At 47.9% G+C, this 19,947-nt stretch overlaps 1 protein-coding gene across 1 annotated transcript; it reads left to right on the top strand.

Moving 5' to 3' along the window:
- Positions 1-359: 359 nt before the first annotated feature.
- Positions 360-19,723, top strand: bmf2 (BCL2 modifying factor 2). Its single transcript, XM_038962528.1, has 4 exons — positions 360-530; positions 9,177-9,464; positions 11,226-11,440; positions 18,951-19,723. Exons 2-4 carry the CDS (start codon positions 9,200-9,202, stop codon positions 19,068-19,070), a joined length of 600 nt encoding a protein of 199 aa, XP_038818456.1. The 5' UTR covers positions 360-530; positions 9,177-9,199; the 3' UTR covers positions 19,071-19,723.
- The last annotated feature ends 224 nt before the right edge of the window (positions 19,724-19,947 follow it).

Here is a 19,947-nt window from a genome sequence, read left to right as displayed (position 1 = left end):
AACATTTGTATAATAATACAACTTTAATTATTGTACCAACACCCATTTTAATTAGCTTTAAAATAACAATGATAGCTATAGTTGACCATGTTTTGATGTAACATAAAATTGTTATTCTGGTGGCATACAGGGCTTAGTGTAATTACATCAATGCCTTCAAGAGAGAATTTTTTACAACAGTAATATCAAGTGAAATAAATCACGAAATAGCATTTTTATTGGCATTGGATTTGCACGATGGCAAGGCAGAAGAAACAAATGATATACTGTCACTTTAAGAGAATGTCTTAACGTGTACTTCATGAATATCTGGTAAAGGGATGGGGGCAGAGCCTTGTCTGGGCGGACCAAGTTGTCACTGGCGTTTCAGAGAGAGAAAAAACACTCGTCCAGAAACAGCAAACATTCATCTGAGAGTCTGTAATGCAAAAGGTTGAAGGATACACAGCTCTGTTCAATTCTGCAGAATCAGTAACAGCAAGTTGACAAGATACCACCTATCACAACGGAAGTAATTTACTTAACTGGCGGTGAGTCCTATGCTTGTGATTCAGTTTGTATGGTAATAAAACAGAGCAATGAATGACATTTGTAGATTTTGGCTGAAGTTGTCAGTGTGCCGCCCGGGTTGCCCAGTTTGTAAACAAATGTGGTGAACATGCCCGGGCATCGGGTTGTGTGTGATGGATTGTCTGTCAACCACTTTCCGTTTTCAGTTTGGCTACGGTGAGCTACCCCCCCCCCCCCCCACCCCCAGTCCGCGCAAACTAGGACGGACTTTAAACTTAGTGAATTGTCTTTTTTTGAATCCATGAACATTAGCCTATTTAGTGGGGAATTAATTCGTTGTTTTGGGAGTAGTTAGCCTCAAATTTAGAACGTTGGGCCAGTAACTGCTGGTTCGAATCCCCCGAGCCGAAAACGTGAACAATCTGTCGCTGTGCCCATGAGCAAAAACACTTAACTCGAACTGCAACAGGGGCACTGGACAATGGTGACCCTGGCCGTGACCCCAGTCCCTGCGGGTGTCCGGGGGGAGTTGGGATATGCAAGAAAAGCATTTCGATTACACACTTGTAGAAGTGTGTAACGGGACACATATCATGTATATTCTTGCTTTGTTTCCTCACACCACGTTGGTTAAGAAAACTGAGCTTTCCGCTAGCACGACTGATCTGACACCTTTTTCCTAATGTTCTTCAAGCATGGTTTTTGTTAGGCACAGGCCTACTTTTTATATAGTCTACTTTATGAAAGTTTGAAATAGCCTACTGTTAGCATTTTTTGTGTAATTTCATCCACTTTGCAGTGAGATTGGGTCGAATCGAGCGCAGCTCTGTGGCCAGCCAGCCAGCCAGCGCCACACACAGGTAGCAGGTGGAATAATTTCGCCGCACCGGACGAGTCCACTTGGCACGCGCTGCTGTTTTTATTGCAACAGTTGCAACGTTCGGATTGCGGTTACCTATTGTGATTTTCTTCAAGAATCTACATTTTTCCTTTAATTTCTACCTGGGGGGGAAAAAAAGGGTAATCAATGGAAGGACACTTTCCTCATCATTTATCATTGCTCTGCGATTTCAAGAGTCATCTGTCACTGACATGTATTGTTTTCGCTCCAACGCTCTCAAAGAGAAATCAGTAGATAATATATATGCTTATCGCAAGTCCGTGTCGTGTTATGACAGATTTTGCCGTTTGCTCCACACACTACCATAAACGACTTTTCTTGTTTACGTAGCGAGTTATGCCCCACGGCGCTCCGCTCTCGAGCTGCCTGTCACACGCACCTCACCAGATAAATGTGGGCTAATTGCGTTCCTCGAGACCCACCCTGCAAGGCGTGCTCCCGAAGTCACCCCGATTTTTTTTTAGGTTACATTAGAATTATGAAGAAACACATTTTGTTTCCATTGTATTTCATATGCAATTATTAGACATTATAGCCGACTTTATAACAAGCCCGTTTATGGTAATTATAAATAAATATACACATTTTAGACTTGGGCTATGCCAATCATGCCTCCTACTGAATTCTCCGGTAGCCTGTCACACTAGCAGGTGCCTGGATATAGAGCTCACCTTGTGCTCGTACCTTCTGGCATGAGAGAGAACTAGAGGAGGGAGAGGGTGGAAGACGGAGCGAGAGAGAGAGAGAGATGGAAGAGAGCCCAGTACACAGATGGAGTCGCAGAGGGAGCTTCCCTGCGCTGCAGCCTCAGCCCCTGTGACCACAGAGCAGAGTTTGGCAGGCCTGCCTCATGCCCCAGGCAGGGTGTGTGTGCAGCCTGCCAGCCTTCTGCTCACTGCCAGCATCATTTCAAGGCACTGCTTACTTGTTTGTATTATTTAGGCCGTGCTGTTTAATACTTACTAGTAACTATTATATCATGTACTCTATGCTGTTTAATACTTACTAGTAACTATTATATCATGTACGCTATGCTGTTTAATACTTACTAGTAACTATTTTATCATGTACTCTATGCTGTTTAATACTTACTAGTAACTATTTTATCATGTACGCTATGCTGTTTAATACTTACTAGTAACTATTTTATCATGTACTCTATGCTGTTTAATACTTACTAGTAACTATTTTATCATGTACTCTATGCTGTTTAATACTTACTAGTAACTATTTTATCATGTACGCTATGCTGTTTAATACTTACTAGTAACTATTTTATCATGTACTCTATGCTGTTTAATACTTACTAGTAACTATTTTATCATGTACTCTATGCTGTTTAATACTTACTAGTAACTATTTTATCATGTACTCTATGCTGTTTAATACTTACTAGTAACTTTAGCATATAGTCTATGGTCTTGGTATCTGAACTACACTTCCTGTAGCATATAGTCTATGGTCTTGGTATCTGAACTACACTTCCTGTAGCATATAGTCTATGGTCTTGGTATCTGAACTACACTTCCTGTAGCATATAGTCTATGGTCTTGGTATCTGAACTACACTTCCTGTAGCATATAGTCTATGGTCTTGGTATCTGAACTACACTTCCTGTAGCATATAGTCTATGGTCTTGGTATCTGAACTACACTTCCTGTAGCATATAGTCTATGGTCTTGGTATCTGAACTACACTTCCTGTAGCATATAGTCTATGGTCTTGGTATCTGAACTACACTTCCTTGTAGCATATAGTCTATGGTCTTGGTATCTGAACTACACTTCCTGTAGCATATAGTCTATGGTCTTGGTATCTGAACTACACTTCCTGTAGCATATAGTCTATGGTCTTGGTATCTGAACTACACTTCCTGTAGCATATAGTCTATGGTCTTGGTATCTGAACTACACTTCCTGTAGCATATAGTCTATGGTCTTGGTATCTGAACTATACTTCCTGTAGCATATAGTCTATGGTCTTGGTATCTGAACTACACTTCCTTGTAGCATATGGTCTTAGTATCTGCACTACACTTCCTGTAGCATATAGTCTATGGTCTTGGTATCTGAACTACACTTCCTGTAGCATATAGTCTATGGTCTTGGTATCTGAACTACACTTCCTGTAGCATATAGTCTATGGTCTTGGTATCTGAACTACACTTCCTGTAGCATATAGTCTATGGTCTTGGTATCTGAACTACACTTCCTGTAGCATATAGTCTATGGTCTTGGTATCTGAACTACACTTCCTGTAGCATATAGTCTATGGTCTTGGTATCTGAACTACACTTCCTGTAGCATATAGTCTATGGTCTTGGTATCTGAACTACACTTCCTGTAGCATATAGTCTATGGTCTTGGTATCTGAACTACACTTCCTGTAGCATATAGTCTATGGTCTTGGTATCTGCACTACACTTCCTTGTAGCATATAGTCTATGGTCTTGGTATCTGAACTACACTTCCTGTAGCATATAGTCTATGGTCTTGGTATCTGAACTACACTTCCTGTAGCATATAGTCTATGGTCTTGGTATCTGAACTACACTTCCTGTAGCATATAGTCTATGGTCTTGGTATCTGAACTACACTTCCTGTAGCATATAGTCTATGGTCTTGGTATCTGAACTACACTTCCTGTAGCATATAGTCTATGGTCTTGGTATCTGAACTACACTTCCTGTAGCATATAGTCTATGGTCTTGGTATCTGAACTACACTTCCTGTAGCATATAGTCTATGGTCTTGGTATCTGAACTACACTTCCTGTAGCATATAGTCTATGGTCTTGGTATCTGAACTACACTTCCTGTAGCATATAGTCTATGGTCTTGGTATCTGAACTACACTTCCTGTAGCATATAGTCTATGGTCTTGGTATCTGAACTACACTTCCTGTAGCATATAGTCTATGGTCTTGGTATCTGAACTACACTTCCTGTAGCATATAGTCTATGGTCTTGGTATCTGAACTACACTTCCTGTAGCATATAGTCTATGGTCTTGGTATCTGAACTACACTTCCTGTAGCATATAGTCTATGGTCTTGGTATCTGAACTACACTTCCTGTAGCATACCATAGGAAACTGGCTAGTAGTCCTACAACAGTAAGTGTTGTGGTAACTTTGCGCCTCCAGCCTGGAAAATTATGCAAGTGAAATACTGCACTTTCATCATCATCATCGTTCAATGTTTTTCCACAAGTTTCATTCAAATGTCGTCCCTCTTCCGATACAATGCATTATGACCTCATTCAACACGATGTTATCTGTCACCGCACTGTGCTCAAACACAATAACCACAGATCCAGTTTCAGCTCTGGGATTTGCATGTCAATCCCTCTCGTTTTGTCACCCAACAACAGGAAAAGAGGGGGGGGGGTGACCCTGAACTAAATCACATAGACATATTAGTTATAGATCTGTCATTGTCTTTGAAAGCAAGTCTAAGAAGCGGTAGATCTGTTCCATGTGCTCTATTTCTATTCTTCCCGTTCTTAAATTTAGTCTTCGTCTTTTACTTTCGGTTTTGTACACCAGCTTCAAACGGCTGAACATACAATAGTTTTGGTTATGGAAAATATATTTCACAGTGGTTTAGATGGTACAGTGATTCTCTGCACACTGTACTTGCTTATTTTGTCACAAACTGTAATTAGGCAAATTTTTTAGCAACCAGGAAATTACAGAGCCTTTTCTGCATAGTGTATCTTTAAATTAACATGGCAGCTCATAACCTGACATGATGCCCAGACAGAGACAGACTGTGTGTGTGTGAGAGAGTGAGTGTGCAGTGAAACTTGTTTGTTTTTCTTCCTGCTCCATGAACTCAGCTAGTAGCTTACGTGAGGCAGGCGCGTCGAGTTTCAGCAGGAACTGTGGTTTCTCCCTGGGAAGGTAGCGTTAGTTAACATGCTGCTTTATACCTGAGGTTGAGGGACAGAGGTTGAGGGACAGAGGTTGAGGGACAGAGGTTGAGGGACAGAGGTTGAGGGACAGAGGTTGAGGGACAGAGAGAGAGTCTGAAAGCTAAAGTGTGCAGACGGGGGAATCTAGTCCTCTGAGTTGTCTGTGCACTTGGCGTGTGTGTTCTGTGCTGCGCTCGGTGTATGTGTGTGTTCGCACTCAGTGTGTGTCGGTGCTGTGCTCTGGTTGACACAGTGAGGCAGATGAAGGTGGTTCTGGTGAGAAGAGGCTTTTATCCCCATGCTGACTGCTGACTCTCCCCATGCTGACTCTCCCCATGCTGACTCTCCCCATGCTGACTCTCCCCATGCTGACTCTCCCCATGCTGGCTCTCCCCATGCTGACTCTCCCCATGCTGACTCTCCCCATGCTGACTCTCCCCATGCTGGCTCCTGACTCTCGCCATGCTGGCTCTCCCCATGCTGACTCTCCCCATGCTGGCTCCTGACTCTCCCCATGCTGGCTCTCCCCATGCTGACTCTCCCCATGCTGGCTCCTGACTCTCCCCATGCTGGCTCTCCCCATGCTGACTCTCCCCATGCTGACTCTCCCCATGCTGACTCTCCCCATGCTGACTCTCCCCATGCTGACTCCTGACTCTCCCCATGCTGACTCTCCCCATGCTGACTCTCCCCATGCTGACTCTCCCCATGCTGACTCCTGGCTCTCCCCATGCTGGCTCTCCCCATGCTGGCTCTCCCCATGCTGACTCTCCCCATGCTGACTCCTGGCTCTCCCCATGCTGGCTCTCCCCATGCTGACTCTCCCCATGCTGACTCTCCCCATGCTGACTCTCCCCATGCTGGCTCCTGACTCTCGCCATGCTGGCTCTCCCCATGCTGACTCTCCCCATGCTGACTCTCCCCATGCTGACTCTCCCCATGCTGACTCTCCCCATGCTGACTCTCCCCATGCTGACTCTCCCCATGCTGGCTCTCCCCATGCTGACTCTCCCCATGCTGACTCTCCCCATGCTGACTCTCCCCATGCTGGCTCCTGACTCTCGCCATGCTGGCTCTCCCCATGCTGACTCTCCCCATGCTGGCTCCTGACTCTCCCCATGCTGGCTCTCCCCATGCTGACTCTCCCCATGCTGGCTCCTGACTCTCCCCATGCTGGCTCTCCCCATGCTGACTCTCCCCATGCTGACTCTCCCCATGCTGACTCTCCCCATGCTGACTCTCCCCATGCTGACTCCTGACTCTCCCCATGCTGACTCTCCCCATGCTGACTCTCCCCATGCTGACTCCTGGCTCTCCCCATGCTGGCTCTCCCCATGCTGGCTCTCCCCATGCTGACTCTCCCCATGCTGACTCCTGGCTCTCCCCATGCTGGCTCTCCCCATGCTGACTCTCCCCATGCTGACTCTCCCCATGCTGACTCTCCCCATGCTGGCTCCTGACTCTCGCCATGCTGGCTCTCCCCATGCTGACTCTCCCCATGCTGGCTCCTGACTCTCCCCATGCTGGCTCTCCCCATGCTGACTCTCCCCATGCTGGCTCCTGACTCTCCCCATGCTGGCTCTCCCCATGCTGGCTCTCCCCATGCTGACTCTCCCCATGCTGACTCTCCCCATGCTGGCTCTCCCCATGCTGACTCTCCCCATGCTGACTCTCCCCATGCTGACTCTCCCCATGCTGACTCTCCCCATGCTGACTCTCCCCATGCTGACTCTCCTGTCCCCATGCTGACTCTCCCCATGCTGGCTCTCCCCATGCTGGCTCTCCCCATGCTGGCTCTCCCCATGCTGACTCTCCCCATGCTGACTCCTGGCTCTCCCCATGCTGGCTCTCCCCATGCTGACTCTCCCCATGCTGGCTCTCCCCATGCTGACTCTCCCCATGCTGGCTCCTGACTCTCCCCATGCTGGCTCTCCCCATGATGGCTCTCCCCATGCTGACTCTCCCCATGCTGACTCTCCCCATGCTGATTCTCCCCATGCTGATTCTCCCCATGCTGATTCTCCCCATGCTGACTCTCCCCATGCTGGCTCTCCCCATGCTGGCTCTCCCCATGCTGGCTCTCCCCATGCTGACTCTCCCCATGCTGACTCTCCCCATGCTGACTCTCCCCATGCTGGCTCCTGACTCTCGCCATGCTGGCTCTCCCCATGCTGGCTCTCCCCATGCTGACTCTCCCCATGCTGGCTCCTGACTCTCCCCATGCTGGCTCCTGACTCTCCCCATGCTGGCTCTCTTCATGCTGGCTCTCTTCATGCTGGCTCTCTTCATGCTGACTCTCTTCATGCTGACTCTCTTCATGCTGGCTCTCTTCATGCTGGCTCTCTTCATGCTGACTCTCTTCATGCTGACTCTCTTCATGCTGACTCTCCCCATGCTGACTCTCCCCATGCTGGCTCCTGACTCTCCCCATGCTGACTCTCCCCATGCTGACTCTCCCCATGCTGACTCTCCCCATGCTGGCTCTCCCCATGCTGGCTCTCCCCATGCTGGCTCTCCCCATGCTGACTCTCCCCATGCTGACTGCTGACTCTCCCCATGCTGACTCTCCCCATGCTGACTCTCCCCATGCTGACTCTCCCCATGCTGACTCTCCCCATGCTGGCTCTCCCCATGCTGGCTCTCCCCATGCTGACTCTCCCCATGCTGACTCTCCCCATGCTGACTCTCCCCATGCTGGCTCCTGACTCTCGCCATGCTGACTCTCCACATGCTGGCTCTCCCCATGCTGACTCTCCCCATGCTGACTCTCCCCATGCTGACTCTCCCCATGCTGACTCTCCCCATGCTGACTCTCCCCATGCTGACTCTCCCCATGCTGACTCTCCCCATGCTGGCTCTCCCCATGCTGGCTCTCCCCATGCTGGCTCTCCCCATGCTGGCTCTCCCCATGCTGACTCCTGACTCTCCCCATGCTGACTCTCCCCATGCTGACTCTCCCCATGCTGACTCTCCCCATGCTGACTCTCCCCATGCTGACTCTCCCCATGCTGACTCCCCCCATGCTGACTCCTGACTCTCCCCATGCTGACTCTCCCCATGCTGACTCCTGACTCGCCCCATGCTGACTCCTGACTCTCCCCATGCTGACTCTCCCCATGCTGACTCCTGACTCGCCCCATGCTGACTCCTGACTCTCCCCATGCTGACTCTCCCCATGCTGACTCCTGACTCGCCCCATGCTGACTCCTGACTCTCCCCATGCTGACTCTCCCCATGCTGACTCCTGACTCGCCCCATGCTGACTCCTGACTCTCCCCATGCGCTGGTATGTTGCCTCCTGACACTGATTATGAGCATTTGGGGGCAGCAACATACCAGGAATCAGAATAATCTAAATAGGATTTTTGAAAAAATTGTGTTTTTGAATGAGTGTGATAATCTATTACCACTCCTTCCATGTTGTTTTTGCACCTGTTATATATATATATGTCTAATAATGAGTCATTCCATCAAGTCCACTCCTTCCAGTTCAGCAGTTCACACATAAAACTACTCCCACTTCTCCTCTAATGCTTTGAGTGCTGCTGTTGCTGGTCGCCAAAGATGTATATTCCACCTGCTTTACAGTAACTCCCTCACACCTGCTTTACAGTAACTCCCTCACACCTGCTTTACAGTAACTCCCTCACACCTGCTTTACAGTAACTCCCTCCGGTCTAGTGGACCGGAGGGAGTCTCTCTCTCACAGAAATGAAAGTCCCTCCTGTTGGCTCCTGATTTGATGAGGAGGACATGTCTCTCTCTCAAACAGACTCTCACACAGACTCAAAGCCTCACACACACACACACACACTTCTGTCTCACACCGTTTCTCCTGTCTCTCTCCTGTAGGGAGACTACCTCTGAGGCTCCCAATGGATGATGAAGAGGAGGACATGTCTCTTCAGCGTCCTGTCTCCCAGTGCTGGGGCACCCCCTTCAGGGACATCAAGTTCCACGACAGGGACAGCAGGGACAGAGAAGACACCCAGGACAGGTCTACACAGACGTCGACCGGACCCAACGCCATTGTCCCACGGTCAGAGGAACACAACATCATGGTACCACAACGCCACAACAACAACAACAACTTTCCCTGCGGGGTGCAGGACAATCTCCAGGGCAGAATACTGTTCCACGGTAAGAAAAAGGACGAAGAAGGAACCCGTTTCAAAATGCTATTGGTTGATTCAGCTTTTGCAATTTCGTGGACTATTCCATTGGTTCCATTTTGACTAGACAAACTAAATCCGACACAGCTGAACTATGTGAACGGGTTAGCCATGTGTAGCTATTTGACTCTCCGGTCTGATCAGATCAGTTCAAGTGTAGTGTGACTCGGGGGGGTTCCACTAGACCGAGGCAAAGGGACTGTTTTGCAATTCAAAGTGGAGATATAGTGTGACATTCAGGTATTCTACCTCACTGTCGCTAATCGTCCTACCACTTTTTACATATTTCATCCAAACACTGTCGTACAGGAGAAAACGCAGACAAAAGGCAGGGAAACACACATTCTCATTCCAGTATAATGGATTAGTAAATAGTTTATTCATTTTTTAATCATGAATCCGTTCATAAGATGTTTAATATAGGACATTATAAACCATTTAATTAAGTATTTTTTTGTTTGGCCTCATCTAAAGTTGTGGGCGATTTTTATACTTTATAATTAATTTTATAAATGTTTTGAGTGACCAGTGTAATTTCTCACCAAAAAGATGGACATGTCATTGGTAGACATTCCAGTAATACCTGATGCTCCTTAAGGTCTCAAAATGGCCCCTCGAACATATCAACGGTTAAACAATAAGCCCACAACACCGAGGATGTTAAAGGAAATATATCTTATGAATGAAGTAATGATGAATAAATAATTTACTAATCCATTCTAAAATGCTTTATGTAGAGAGTTATTATTAAGTGCTACCCAAATTCAAAATGTCCCCCGTCGAAACACACCGAAGAGAATTGTAATTAGAATGTCAGTTTACTTCCTGAATTAAAAGGAATTGACACCCAAACCCCACCTCTCTCCATTACTTGATACTCTGTAGCTTGTAGAGCTCCTAGTTGTTTCTTGCACAGATTTCTATCTTTGTCTGTCTGTCTGCCCCTCCCACCTATCTGTAGACAGAGAAACAGACAGACAGATCTCTGAAGTGTTATGTAAAGATGTTTGTTTTCCTAACGGCATGGCATGTCATTGCGTGCTAGGGGCAGTGACTAACTAAACACTCTGCCGTGCCACAGCCCAACACCGCTAGGGTCATCAAGGTTGTTGTTGAGTTCACTTAGGGTGAGTCCCAAATGGTCTCCTTTTTTAATAGTGTTATACTATTTACCAGGGCCCTTGGGGTGAAATTTGGGACGCACATATTATTTTCAACTGGCTACCGGCACGCGCATATAGAGGAAGTTTGTGGTTTATTTTATAGTGGAGATTTTGACCGTAATAAAGCCATTTCTCTGAAAGCCCTATCTGATAGAACCATTTTAGTGTTACTGCCAACGATACGGGTGTAGGTACAGCGGCGGCACGCTAGAGTAAACACTGTGAGTCAGCTAGCCAGACGGCCGGTCTTTGTGACAGACAAAAGGAGTGTTGTGTCTCTGTGACTGAGACACAAACACAGCCACCGGTAAATCTAGAAAGTTTAGCTGCTTGTGTCATTAGACCAGAGTATATTTTGTTGTTGTTGTCAATTCTAATCTGTCCACTTCACAGGAACAGGTCAAGGGAATGAGGTCTCTCTTAACACCTTTCTTTCTTTCTTTTATTTTTTATTTTTTTTTACAGCGAAAGAGTATGGATTTCTGTGCTTGGGTCAGTCTCACGTATTGATGGTGAATCAGAGGCTAAATCCATGACACTGAACAATATTCATTTTCTTCCCACAGGCAACGCTGGATTCCGCTTGCACTTCCCAGCTCGGTTCGAGCCCATGGACGATCGGGGAGAGAGGCAGAACGAGGAGGGAAGGAGGGAGGACGAGGAGAGGAGGAGAATGGAGGAGAGACCAGAGGAAGAGCGGGTGGAGGATAGCGCCGAGGCGAGGATCGGACGTAAGCTCCGGGAGATCGGAGACCAGCTCCACCAGGAACATGTTCAACTGGTACGGGTCAAAGATGAACTAACTGTAGTGTGTGTGTGGCTCTGAGCTTGGGCCACCCAAGCTACAACATTTTGCCAGCTGGGGTGGCCACAAATAAGCCTGCTTAAAATAGAGCTCTGTCACTGATTCATCCACGTGCTGGGTTAGAACCATTCAATAGAACCATTTCCCCCCCCCAACCACAAATTACCAAGCACATATGCTAGAGGATGGTGCCAGGTCACCGAGGCCATAAAGTATTATTTACAGTGAAAAAGAGGTTGGCTCTTAGTTGCGCCTCTGATGTATAATCCTACCATATTGTCAGCTAAATGACTCAAATGTAAATCTGTCTGTAGTGGTATGAACTGGGATGCAAATACTGTCACAAAACCCTCAGACACACTGAAGCCAGCCTGATTTATTAGAACTGAGAGACAGACAGAGACGGACAGAGACGGACAGAGACGGACAGAGACGGACAGAGACGGACAGAGACGGACAGAGACGGACAGAGACGGACAGAGACGGACAGAGACGGACAGAGACGGACAGAGACGGACAGAGACGGACAGAGACGGACAGAGACGGACAGAGACAGACGGACAGAGACAGACGGACAGAGACAGACGGACAGAGACGGACAGAGACAGACGGACAGAGACGGACAGAGACGGACAGAGACGGACAGAGACGGACAGAGACAGACGGACAGAGACGGACAGAGACGGACAGAGACAGACGGACAGAGACGGACAGAGACAGACGGACAGAGACGGACAGAGACAGACGGACAGAGACAGACGGAGAGAGACAGACGGACAGAGACAGACGGACAGAGACGGACAGAGACGGACAGAGACGGACAGAGACGGACGGACAGAGACGGACAGAGACGGACAGAGACGGACAGAGACGGACAGAGACGGACAGAGACGGACAGAGACAGACGGACAGAGACGGACGGACAGAGACGGACAGAGACAGACGGACAGAGACAGACGGACAGAGACGGACAGAGACAGACGGACAGAGACGGACAGAGACAGACGGACAGAGACGGACAGAGACAGACGGACAGAGACGGACAGAGACAGACGGACAGAGACAGACGGACAGAGACAGACGGACAGAGACGGACAGAGACAGACGGACAGAGACGGACAGAGACGGACAGAGACGGACAGAGACAGACGGACAGAGACGGACGGACAGAGACGGACGGACAGAGACGGACGGACAGAGACGGACGGACAGAGACGGACGGACAGAGACGGACGGACAGAGACGGACGGACAGAGACGGACGGACAGAGACGGACGGACAGAGACGGACGGACAGAGACGGACGGACAGAGACAGACGGACAGAGACAGACGGACAGAGACAGACGGACAGAGACAGACGGACAGAGACAGACGGACAGAGACAGACGGACAGAGACGGACAGAGACGGACAGAGACGGACAGAGACGGACAGAGACGGACAGAGACGGACAGAGACGGACAGAGACGGACAGAGACGGACAGAGACGGACGGACAGAGACGGACGGACAGAGACGGACGGACAGAGACGGACGGACAGAGACGGACAGAGACGGACAGAGACGGACAGAGACGGACAGAGACGGACAGAGACGGACAGAGACGGACAGAGACGGACAGAGACAGACGGTAACACTGACTGTGACTGACTGACTGACTGACGGTAACACTGACTGTGACTGACTGACTGACTGACGGTAACACTGACTGTGACTGACTGACTGACTGACGGTAACACTGACTGTGACTGACTGACTGACTGACGGTAACACTGACTGTGACTGACTGACTGACTGACGGTAACACTGACTGTGACTGACTGACTGACTGACGGTAACACTGACTGTGACTGACTGACTGACTGACGGTAACACTGACTGTGACTGACTGACTGACGGTAACACTGACTGTGACTGACTGACGGTAACACTGACTGTGACTGACTGACGGTAACACTGACTGTGACTGACTGACGGTAACACTGACTGACTGACTGACGGTAACACTGACTGACTGACTGACGGTAACACAGACTGACTGACTGACGGTAACACAGACTGACTGACTGACGGTAACACAGACTGACTGACTGACGGTAACACAGACTGACTGACTGACGGTAACACAGACTGACTGACTGGAACAAAGAGAGAGAGATGAGGTCAGAGATACTACTGTGTGTGGGTAGGCTGGCCAGCTGTTTATATGGCTGTCTAAAAATAGAACCGTGACTAACTCAACACAGACGCAACCGGTAACGCAACAACTACCCACAATACTTCACTCACTCGCTCACCCCACTGACTGGCTCGGTGTGTGTGTGTGTGAGACACAGAGAGAGTGCTATTGTGTTTTTATCTAAAAGAGACAGAGACAACGGTTGTTTTTATGCTGAATGATTGTATTCTCAACAAAGTCTGTCATAGTTCAAACAATATCTACCTATCAGATCTTGTTGTTGTATTTGGTTACTAAATTTGACCCCACACACACACACACACACACACACACACACACACACACACACACACACACACACACACACACACACACACACACGTGACCGATGAAGCACTTTAGTATTGTTCCTGCCAGGAAATGTCTGTCCAAAATCCCTGTCATACAGCTTAGGGCCCAACATGTCCAGTGTCTGCTCTGGGATTCATCTCCTTTCTTGGATTCTGGACACTTTAAGTCCATATTAAAAGACTCAAAACAAAAGACTCAGCTATATATATATATCTATCATAATATATATATATCTATCATAATATATATCATTATGTCATATATTATGTATATATGTATATATTATATCAATATATCATAATATATATCATATTGATCAAAATGATAAACGTACCATGTAAAGTGTTGGTTTCATAAGCTGAAATGTTCCATACCCACAACGTGTATTTCTTTCAAAATGTTGTTGAATTTATTTCAATGTTTCAAAATCTTTAAAGTAGTTGCGTTTTTTTTTTTATATTGTTATTCAGTTGCTAAGTTAAAATGTCAATGATATCAAAAAGTCATTGGAATGAAGGTGCCTAAAGAAAATTAGAACATAAACATGTTGCAGCTAGAGTTCAGTCTGCTCTGCCAGGGCTGTGTCAGATAAGTCTGGGAGAGGGAGAGACTGCCTTGCTCTGGCTGGGAGAGGGAGAGGAGGCAAAGAGAGAGGGGGAGGAATAGGGAATATAGAGATATAGTTCAGGATGGGGGTTTGGGATAAAGAGAACAAGAGCGATTGAAACAGGCAGATGCTTACCCAACACCGTTGCAATACCCAGACCAGCTCTTCAGTCAGAAAGCCTACTGGAACCCCGCTTGAACAGAGAGGGGAGAGGAGAGGGGGGGGGGGGGCAGCTTCTAAACACCCCAAATATAAAGTGACAGATCTAGGAGGAAGGCATCAGATGGTTTCCTATCTGGAGCAGCCTTGCCTTTTTATGATCATTAGTCAGTTAACGTGTATATTACTGGTTACACTGTCTGGGTGGGGAAGCAGGGCGTCAATATGGGATGTGATGAAATACGTGGAGCTTTCTCTCAAAGTCTCTTTCTCTGTCTCAGCCTCAGAGAGGTTGTTTACCGACTGGCCACCCCTCATAGCCTGGTTCCTCTCTAGGTTTTGGCCTTTTCAAGGGAGTTTTTCCCAGCCACCGTGCTTCTACACCTGCATTGCTTGCTGTTTGGGGTTTTAGGCTGGGTTTCTGTACAGCACTTTGATATATCAGCTGATGTAAGAAGGGCTATATAAATACATTTGATTTGACTCTGCATAAACTAAACTCTTCCAAACGGAACTGGATGTCCTGTTTCTTAACCTAGAGCAGTGGCCCTATGGCTCTTAGCCAGACCACTTTTTAAACGTTTTTTATTTAACTAGGCAAGTCAGTTAAGAACACATTTTTATTTTACAATGACGGCCTACCCCAGGCCAAACCCGGATGACGCTGGGCCAATTGTGCGCCTCCCTATGGGACTCCAAGTCACGGCCGTATGTGATACAGCCTGGATTCGAACCAAGGACTGTAGTGACGCATCTTGCACTGAGACGCAGTGCCTTATACCGCTGTGCCACTCGGGAGCCCAAATGCCCTCCCACCCCTCTTAGCCAGACCCGACAGTCTGGATCTAACCCTGTTACTGGGCCTTCTCTGACCCCACAGTCTGGGTCTAACCCTGTTACTGGGCCTTCTCTGACCCCACAGTCTGGGTCTAACCCTGTTACTGGGCCATCTCTGACCCCACAGTCTGGGTCTAACCCTGTTACTGGGCCTTCTCTGACCCCACAGTCTGGATCTAACCCTGTTACTGGGCCTTCTCTGACCCCACAGTCTGGATCTAACCCTGTTACTGGGCCTTCTCTGACCCCACAGTCTGGATCTAACCCTGTTACTGGGCCTTCTCTGACCCCACAGTCTGGATCTAACCCTGTTACTGGGCCTTCTCTGACCCCACAGTCTGGATCTAACCCTGTTACTGGGCCTTCTCTGACCCCACAGTCTGGATCTAACCCTGTTACTGGGCCTTCTCTGACCCCACAGTCTGGATCTAACCCTGTTACTGGGCCTTCTCTGACCCCACAGTCTGGATCTAACCCTGTTACTGGGCCTTCTCTGACCCCACAGTCTGGATCTAACCCTGTTACTGGGCCTTCTCTGACCCCACAGTCTGGATCTAACCCTGTTACTGGGCCTTCTCTGACCCCACAGTCTGGATCTAACCCTGTTACTGGGCCTTCTCTGACCCCACAGTCTGGATCTAACCCTGTTACTGGGCCTTCTCTGACCCCACAGTCTGGGTCTAACCCTGTTACTGGGCCTTCTCTGACCCCACAGTCTGGGTCTAACCCTGTTACTGGGCCTTCTCTGACCCCACAGTCTGGGTCTAACCCTGTTACTGGGCCTTCTCTGACCCCACAGTCTGCATCTAACCCTGTTACTGGGCCTTCTCTGACCCCACAGTCTGCATCTAACCCTGTTACTGGGCCTTCTCTGACCCCACAGTCTGGATCTAACCCTGTTACTGGGCCTTCTCTGACCCCACAGTCTGGATCTAACCCTGTTACTGGGCCTTCTCTGACCCCACAGTCTGGATCTAACCCTGTTACTGGGCCTTCTCTGACCCCACAGTCTGGATCTAACCCTGTTACTGGGCCTTCTCTGACCCCACAGTCTGGATCTAACCCTGTTACTGGGCCTTCTCTGACCCCACAGTCTGGATCTAACCCTGTTACTGGGCCTTCTCTGACCCCACAGTCTGGATCTAACCCTGTTACTGGGCCTTCTCTGACCCCACAGTCTGGATCTAACCCTGTTACTGGGCCTTCTCTGACCCCACAGTCTGGATCTAACCCTGTTACTGGGCCTTCTCTGACCCCACAGTCTGGATCTAACCCTGTTACTGGGCCTTCTCTGACCCCACAGTCTGGATCTAACCCTGTGTACTGTGTCTTCTCTGACCCCACAGTCTGGATCTAACCCTGTGTACTGTGTCTTCTCTGACCCCACAGTCTGGATCTAACCCTGTGTACTGTGTCTATGTGGGACAGACAACCCTTAGTGACAGAACCCAGTTATGTTGCAAACACAAACACTTAGAGACAGAAACACACAAACTGCTGTTGTGGAAATATCAGATCTGTTCCCGTGTTTTGTCTAGACAGCTGGTTACCATCGGTGATGGTGTTGTTTCACTTCAGAACCGTGATGTCATAATGAACTCAGGAAGCACCACAAACACAGAGGGTGGTTCTCAAAATGCGTACTACCGTGCTCTGAGCACTGGAGGGTCGGAGTATGACTCGGCGGGCTCTTCTCGAATACGTACTTCCTGTTTTGTACATATTTTGAAGCATTCATCGACGTGCGCTTCAATGGAAAGTATGCAAAGAAATGTGACCATGTAAAATACAATTTAAATCAATGGTGGACATTATTTGAGCTGAAGCGAGATAAAATAAACTCCGACGACGGAATGAAATGTTGCCTTTTCACATCTCATATGTTGCCTGACTACAATATTTTATTTTCATACTTTAATAAATACATGCTGTGTTAATTTTGGCACGTTTACCTGCCTACATACCGTATATAGCAAGCCCATAATAAGCCAATAGGGCTAACTGGCTAGCTACTAGTACTGTTAGCTAGCCAGATAGCAACAAAGAATTGACATCTATCTTGCATGATATTAGTTTTAGGTCATTTTGCCTGTTTAACTAGCTGGCTAGCTAGATTATTACGATTCACATATCTAGCTGATAATTATGAAGTAAAATGTTTGCTTTGTGTATATCTTGTTTTGTCTCCATTGTTGTCATTGTCCTGTCTGGAAGAAGGTTCAGTGAATGGGGAGGTGCAGCGTGAGGTAATACAGTAGGGGGAGGTGCAGCGTGAGGTAATACAGTAGGGGGAGTGCTGCTCGGCGTGAGGTAATACAGTAGGGGGAGTGCTGCTCGGCGTGAGGTAATACAGTAGGGGGAGTGCTGCTCGGCGTGAGGTAATACAGTAGGGGGAGTGCTGCTCAGCGTGAGGTAATACAGTAGGGGGAGTGCTGCCCAGCGTGAGGTAATATAGTAGAGGGAGTGCTGCTCGGCGTGAGGTAATACAGTAGGGGGAGTGCTGCTCAGCGTGAGGTAATATAGTAGGGGGAGTGCTGCTCAGTGTGAGGTAATACAGTAGGGGGAGTGCTGCTCGGCGTGAGGTAATATAGTAGAGGGAGTGCTGCTCGGCGTGAGGTAATACAGTAGGGGGAGTGCTGCTCGGCGTGAGGTAATACAGTAGGGGGAGTGCTGCTCAGCGTGAGGTAATACAGTAGGGGGAGTGCTGCTCAGCGTGAGGTAATACAGTAGGGGGAGTGCTGCTCGGCGTGAGGTAATATAGTAGAGGGAGTGCTGCTCGGCGTGAGGTAATACAGTAGGGGGAGTGCTGCCCAGCATGAGGTAATATAGTAGAGGGAGTGCTGCTCGGCGTGAGGTAATACAGTAGGGGGAGTGCTGCCCAGCATGAGGTAATACAGTAGGGGGAGTGCTGCTCGGCGTGAGGTAATATAGTAGGGGGAGTGGTGCTCAGCGTGAGGTAATATAGTAGAGGGAGTGCTGCTCGGCGTGAGGTAATATAGTAGAGGGAGTGCTGCTCGGCGTGAGGTAATACAGTAGGGAGAGTGCTGCTCAAATGTATTTTATGTGTTCTCTACACTCTCGTTCCTCACAAGAACGTAGTCAAGAGAACGTGGTGGGAGAGCATGAGAGTGTGGAGCACGATAGTATAGCATATTGAGAAACACCCAGAGAGTCAGGGGAGCACGGTTGTAGCATATTGAGAAACACCCAGAGTGTAACTTGTTGTTTCCAGTAGCTTTTTGCTGATGGTAACCACAGTGACCGTGATGGTGGTGGACAGTTACTGTAAGCCAATTTTTACTGATTGATTGATTTAATACTATTCTCCATCCCTCTCTCTTCTCTTCCTCACAGTTCCTGCGGCATCAGAGGGATGTCCTACCAGTCTGGATTCGTCTGACCATGGCCCTCTACGGCTTCCTGTTTAACAGAGAAGCCCCTGCTGTACCCCACCTGAGAGGACAGGAGAGATGAGGGGGGGGGGGGTACCCCCTCCCAAAACCCTCCACCCACCTCGGGTGTCTCCTCTCGCCTCCTCCCGTCCCCGAAAACGAGGGACCAGACTTGTAGATGGCACTGTATGATGGAACACGGGTTTGGATTCCTTTTTCTTTTAATCAAAGACGACGAAGAAGAGAACGATAATCACTGCTGGACGGAGATTAGAATCACGTTCCTTCTCTCTCTCTTTCTCTCTCTCTTCTCCTCTTTCTTCATGATGATGATGATGATGAAGAAGCCATGCTGTTTGAAGATATAAATATTTTCTAAAATATATATAACTATTTAGTACAGTAGATAGCATCTTTTTGGTTTGGTTTGAAAACACGCCAAAAGGAAATGGACAAGAAGCACGGGATGAAATGTAAAGAGAAATCCCTTAAAGAAAACACCATTGTGGACATGGAAGGTCTTGTGGACATGGAAGGTCTTGTGGACATGGAAGGTCGTGAAATTCTTGTGGAAATTCTTGGAAGGTCTTATGAAGTTCTACTCACCCACCCACCACGATCTTACCAACAGGCACATTTTTCCAATGTATTTTCTGAAGAATACAAAACTCCCTGTAACTAAATATTTTTCACTGTTCCACACTGATATATATGAAAAATATAATGTCATAAAGATTCTGTGGTGATTTTGCCAAGACAAGTGTGGTCTTAAGACATGTCTTGTTGATCTCCGGTGTAGACTGAGAGAGAGAGTGTCTTTATCCTGTGTCTTTTGGTAATACCAGCCAACAGCAGTTGGTTTTAACATTTAGTCTGAATGAGATGAATGCCAGGTTAATTTTTTGATTGACAGTATGAATGTATGTGTACTTAAAGATTCTAAGACTTAGGTCTGCAAT

The sequence above is a fragment of the Salvelinus namaycush genome, chromosome 24 (genome assembly GCF_016432855.1).
Source record: "Salvelinus namaycush isolate Seneca chromosome 24, SaNama_1.0, whole genome shotgun sequence".
In the NCBI taxonomy this organism is placed as follows: domain Eukaryota; kingdom Metazoa; phylum Chordata; class Actinopteri; order Salmoniformes; family Salmonidae; genus Salvelinus; species Salvelinus namaycush.
This window is presented reverse-complemented; position numbering and strand designations above follow the sequence as displayed.